The sequence below is a fragment of the Xenopus tropicalis genome, chromosome 4 (genome assembly GCF_000004195.4).
Source record: "Xenopus tropicalis strain Nigerian chromosome 4, UCB_Xtro_10.0, whole genome shotgun sequence".
NCBI lineage: Eukaryota > Metazoa > Chordata > Amphibia > Anura > Pipidae > Xenopus > Xenopus tropicalis.
Genome location: NC_030680.2, coordinates 142030272 through 142036271, shown reverse-complemented (window position 1 = coordinate 142036271; position 6000 = coordinate 142030272). Strand labels below are relative to the sequence as shown.

The following is a 6000-nucleotide window of genomic DNA, read 5'->3' as shown; positions in this document are numbered from 1 at the left end:
CAGATAAGCTGTCAAATCAGTCTAAAGGACCCAAATAAACAGCTGAAATCTGCCCGTGTATGGGCACCTTTACAGTGGAAGGCAAGAAAGGCAAAACCAGCCCAGGGAATGGGTGCCTTTGGGTATATTAAATGAAACAAAACCAAACACTGACCAACTTGTGCCTCATTGAGTCTGTATAGATCCAAAGGGCTGCTGTTCCCATTGCAAGGTAAAGTGGCCATAAGCAGCTTCAGCAGATTACCACTTAAACATGATGAACATTTACACATTTTTCACTTTGCACCAATTTTCCATTTTGTAACTGGATTTTAGATGTGCAAATAAAGAGGCGAGAGCCTGCCCCGCAGCCAGACTCACTCAGCAGCTGTGTAGCACATATGTCGAGTTCCAGACGGTCATCATTTCCCTTCTGCAATAAAGGGTATAAAACAGCCATGTCTGACACAACTACAATTCCCAGCATCCTTTCAGGGACGCGGAAGGCTTACCTTACAAACCACGTAATGAATACAAAATAAGCCGCTCTCCTGTATGAAAGAGAGAGAAATTAAATAACAAATAATTTAATCACAGAGAATGGCTACACATAGGTACAGTAAATGTGATTTGTTTTCGGGCCTAGGGGCCAGTAAATAAAAGAAGGATCTATTATACACTATATTTTATACAAGAGATCATTTAGAGCTCTAAATTTACATATTAAACAAAGAAGGTTTTAGATGCATTTCTGGTCATCCGGTTCAGCTTTGGGGGCTCTTGGGGCCTCGTTAGGGGCTAAGTGAGTCTCTGCTTTAATAGTTCGTCTATCTGTGTTTTGTACATGACTTTTACATCTTCCAGATCGAGTCTCAGTTCCTGCGCCTCCTCGGCCTTCTCTCCATACATCTGCAGGATGGTGTTGTACCGCTGGTCCAGATCCTACAATAACAGTAATTGGACCTTGTCAGTGACACTGCACATGCTCAGTGTGTCTGAGCTGCTTTGTCTGTCACAGCAGTTGATGCTACAGGGCTGATTAGTACAGTACAATGTAATGTAAATCTGAATTAATCACTAATTAAGTTTATATAAGTGACAGCAGCACAGTGTGTGTGCAGGGAATCAGCAGAAAAGGAGATGGGGGGCTACTGGGGCATCTTCAGGGGCACAGATCTTCCCTGCTAAAGGGCTATGGGTACCTTGGGCTGGTATTGAACCCCAAAACATAATGTACAGCCCCAATAAAATACTGGAAAAATGTTCCTAGGAGAAAGGGATTTTTTTCTGCCACACTGTAATGGCAAATATCTCTCCAAAATATGTGTTTTAGGCAGGTAAATGGCAGTATATGCCTCTGCTTGTCTGTAACTCCCCATAGGGAGAGGCTTTCATGCTCTTTAGGCAGTGCTGGGCAGCTAAGTCTAATGCCCCCCCATGAGCAATAGCCCTTCATGCCCCTGCTTGATTCGGTCTCAGGGTGCACCAAATGCAGATGTTGAGCAGGGATCCAAAGACTGAAGCCTTTATAATGCTGCCAAAGAACATTAAAATCACATAAAATTAAGGGCTGGGTTTGGGTTCAGCTGAAACAAAGGATTAGAGTTAATTTGGCTTTTGCTGGGAGTCATGTGAATCCGGAACCGATTCCCGGGTTCTGTGCATCCCAACTAATGAAATAAAGGATCACTGACCTTGGCAGGATATGGTTCTGATAATAAACCTAAACTCTGACTTAAAAGCAAGATGAGGCTGCTGGTAAGTTATGGGGCAAAAGATAATTACATACCCCCCAGAGATGGAGTAAATACCCTCCTACGGATAGAACAGGAGGCGGAGCTAGGAGTTTACATAACAATCTATACAGAGTTCAGCCACAAGTAAATGTGTGTTTGCTGAGAGTCTAAGCTGCCAGCTAGAAGATAAGGCTGTGGGCTATAACTCTGGGCAAATCTCCCACACTGCTAGTACCAGCCTGTCTGTAGGAACATAAAAACCACGAATTACATGCAGTATTTATATACCCTGCAGCTATGGTGGGGTTACACAACTCTGCACTTTCCCTTGTTTCTGGGAAACTCTCACCTGTAGGTTCTTTCATATAAACATGATTCTACCCATTTTACCAGAGAATCTGCCCACTGATGGGGCAGTTGTGAGCACTGGGCCTGCATGGATTAGGGGCACAAAATGCTCAAGACCACCCACCAGCAAATTGCCCCAGCTTTATGGCAGCATACCTAAACACCATCCCAACAGCTACATTAGTAATAACATTATTGCTGTTTAAGCTGACAAATCTCAGCTAATTTCTAATACTCCCCTTACCCCACCTGAATAAGGTCTGTGACCAAAAACAAGCTTAAAAAACAAAAATCCCAGTTTAAGAATATCCTATGTGTTCTTTATTCCAGCACTGCAGAATCCTAGTTGTCAGCTATATTGTGTATATTGTACATGCACTATAGATGTTCCATGAATAGGCACACAGTGCCCCCTGCTGAAAGCACTCAGTACTACACCTGTGCATAAGGTAGCGACCAGGATGCCATGTTTTAGCATTTAAGTGATGCTGTTCTTGCATAATGCCCCCTTTTTAAATGAATCCACTACATGTTAACACAAGCTTGAATAGTGCAGAGGTACTGGGGGCCCACATACGGCCTGCAGGTACACTTTGTGTGGCCCCTCCCTGCCTGCTGATTAACCTTGTCTATAAGACCTAAGTGCTTAGAAGAGCTAATACCACAAGCTACACACTGGCCTCATCCTGATGCTGGCCACTCACAGGCTGGCCTTACAGTTATCCAACCAAACCTTCCAAAGGCTACGTGGGTATATATTGTGTGATAACTGAACACAGTGTATTGTTTTGTTTCCCTATCTGTCCAATCCAATAGGACAGTGATCCCCAACCAGTGGTTCGTGAGTAACGTGTTGCTCCCCAACCCCTTGGATGTTGCTCCCAGTGGCCTAAAAGTAGTTGCCCATTTTTGTATTTCTGGCTTGGAGGCAAGTTTTGGTTGCATAAAACCCAGTGTAAAGCAAAAAGAGCCTCCTATAGGTGCCAGTTCACATAGGGGCTACCAAATAGCCAAATATAGCTCTTATTGGCACCCCCAGGAACTTTTTTCATGCTTGTGTTGCTCCCCGACACTTTTTCATTTGAATGTGGCTCACAGGTATAAAAGGTTGGGGATCCCTGCAATAGTATAACAGGATGGTCTTTCTAAACTGCCCCCCTGTCCAGGGTGTCAGATGGTCGTAAAGCTGTAATAGATATAACCACTGGGCTAAATCTGAACATGTCCAGCCATCTTTAGCATCAGGGAAGGCTAAATTTAAGGGTTATGACGCACGGCACATGTGGTTTTGTGCAATTACAGCCTGTACTGGTGACTTCCACTGTTACCCGTAAGAAAAGGTCTATGGTGAATAGCAGACTTCACAAGCAATGATCAGACTGCTTACTGAACGATAGTCCTAATTATAAGCATAAATCTAATCACAGCCCTAATGCTTTCATTGCAACAAGGAAAACAGTAAAAAAAAAAATCCTGTTTTGAGTAATAATAAAAGGTTTAATTAAGCTCCCAAAAGTGAACAGCTCTACAAAAGTGCCACTCACCTTCATCTGCACCCGTAGTTTGGGTATTTCCTTCACTTTCTCCTCTAAGTCATCATTGAGATTATTCATTTTAACCACTTCCTCGGCCAGCAGCGAGCGCGTTTTTTCCAGATTCACAATTTCCACCTGCAGACGTGACAGTTAGTGAGAAATCCTACACAAGTTGTGAGATGCACAGTCTGTGGTTTGTACAGTGTAATCTAATTGCACAGGCAGAGGTCTATTAGTTATTCCCTTGGACCAGGCCCGGACTGGCAATCTGTGGGTTCTGGCAAATGCCAGAGGGGATGCTGTAGGGTGCCATAGACAGTCACTATTTATTGGGCTGGGGGGGGGGGGGGGCTGTTTGTGCCTCTGGGTACTGGGAATGCCAGGGGGGCTGTAAGGTGCCACAGACAGTCACTATTTATTGGGCTGGCGGGGCTGTTTCGTGCCTCTGGGTACTGGGAATGCCAGGGGGGCTGTAAGGTGCCACAGACAGTCACTATTTATTGGGCTGGCGGGGCTGTTTCGTGCCTCTGGGTACTGGGAATGCCAGGGGGGCTGTAAGGTGCCACAGACAGTCACTATTTATTGGGCTGGGGGGGGGTTGTTTGGGCCTCTGTGTACTGGAGATGCCAGGGGGCTGTAAGGTGCCACAGACAGTCACTATGTATTGGGCTGGGGGGCTGTTTGTGCCTCTGGGTACTGGGAATGCCAGGGGGGCTGTAAGGTGCCACAGACAGTCACTATTTATTGGGCTGGGGGGGGGTTGTTTGGGCCTCTGTGTACTGGAGATGCCAGGGCCTAGTCTGAATCCCAGTTGGGGCCTGCTTTTGACTGTGCCTAGCCATACCAATATACCATGTTCCTGAGCATTTTTATCTGAATATTGTGCATTGTATATCCAAGCAAGTCTGCTCTGTATAAAGGGACAGGGTCGGACTGGGATGGTGGGGCACTGGGAAGAAACCTGTGGGGGGTTAGGGGGCTGTGGCGTGGGGCCCCTGTGGCCACTGCCCCGGTGGGCCCTGTACCCCCAAGTCCGACCCTGTAAAGGGACCTGGCCAGGAGTGCCCTTTGCGCCACCCACACATTACATGGGCTCAGAGGACAATGTCAGGTATAACCAGAACTATTTTTTGGTCCAAAGTCCAGGAATGGTGTACAAAGAAAACTCCAGGTACTGCCTGGGTGCATGGTTAACATAACTTAATTAGTAAACACAAACAAGCCGCACTCACAAGAAGCAAAAAAAAAATGGTGTTTAATTCAACGTTTCAGCTTAGACTCAAGCCGTGTGTCCTGAAGACAGCTTGAGTCTATGCCGAAACATTGAATTAAACAACATTTTTTTTTGTCCTGTGAGTGCGGTTTGTTTCTTACTCACAGTTGTGGGTTGGAAGTGTGGTGCACAGTAGGGCAAGAAGGCAACAGTAACACAGTGTATCAGCTGCAGCCATACAGATGTTGAAGCATAAGAATTCCCAGAAAATATTTCTATCAATTTAACACGGGAGACATTACCTGCAACTGAGTGATTTCCCCATCCCGAAGTTTTAGCTGAGACTGCAAATTTTCAATGACACTGGAACCGGCGCCCAATCGTACGGCTTCATAAAGATTGTTTCCACTGAGGGATGAAGTCATTGATCCGTACAAATGGTCGTGGGGATCATCCTAGTGAATAGTAAGTTCAATAAATAGATGTACACAGACAGACAGAATATGTATAGAAGTATAACTGTGAATACAGACATCGCCCTACCTGGGAAATGATGGACGTCTGTAGGCCTGACAAGTCCGTTCCACTAACAGAACTGGAGCGAGACAGGGTTGGAGTTGTGGCAGTGGATTCCACGGAGGAAAACACATAGGCTTTGCGTTCCTTACAGGGTGAAATAATAAGGCGTTAGTATTCACACCTAATAGCTTCTAAACGAGTCACATGTACTTCAGGCTCTAATTGTCAGCCCCTATAAAGCTGAAAGTGCATTCCCCACACTGCCTGGTTTACACTGCTGCCTTTCGGAACTAAAGTCCTGAGTTTGATTCCAGCCAGGGCACTCTCTGCAAGGAGTTTGCATGGTCTCTGTGTCTGCATGGGTTTCTTCCCACACCCCCAAATCATATGCTGGAACTATCTAAATAAATAGCAATAGTGTTTCCCTGACCCAAGTCGATGCATCGGTTAACTTGGCACATTTGCAGCCAGTGCCATCAGGGAATAATGTTATATCCCGAACGACATGTAAAATTTCCAGAAATACATATATGTGATTATTATATTTGATTTTACCTGAATACATTTAAAGGGATTGTTCACCTTGGAGTTTACTATTAGTATAATCTAGAGCAGAGGTGGCCAGACTTTCTTCGTCCGTGATCGACCGGAGAATGCGGAAGTGCGTACA

The 6000-nt window shown here is 45.3% G+C and overlaps 1 protein-coding gene across 1 annotated transcript in view; it reads right to left on the bottom strand.

Annotated features, from left to right (window-relative positions):
- Nucleotides 1-550: 550 nt before the first annotated feature.
- The window catches only part of tmf1 (TATA element modulatory factor 1), a 31288-nt gene continuing 25838 nt past the window's right edge, over nt 551-6000 (bottom strand). Inside the window, exons 14-17 of the mRNA XM_012960958.3 lie at nt 5355-5474; nt 5114-5266; nt 3608-3733; nt 551-921 (exon numbers count right to left, since the gene is read on the bottom strand). Coding sequence (XP_012816412.1) covers nt 778-921; nt 3608-3733; nt 5114-5266; nt 5355-5474 — 543 coding nt within the window. The 3' untranslated portion in view covers nt 551-777. The remainder of the gene's footprint in view (nt 922-3607; nt 3734-5113; nt 5267-5354; nt 5475-6000) is intronic.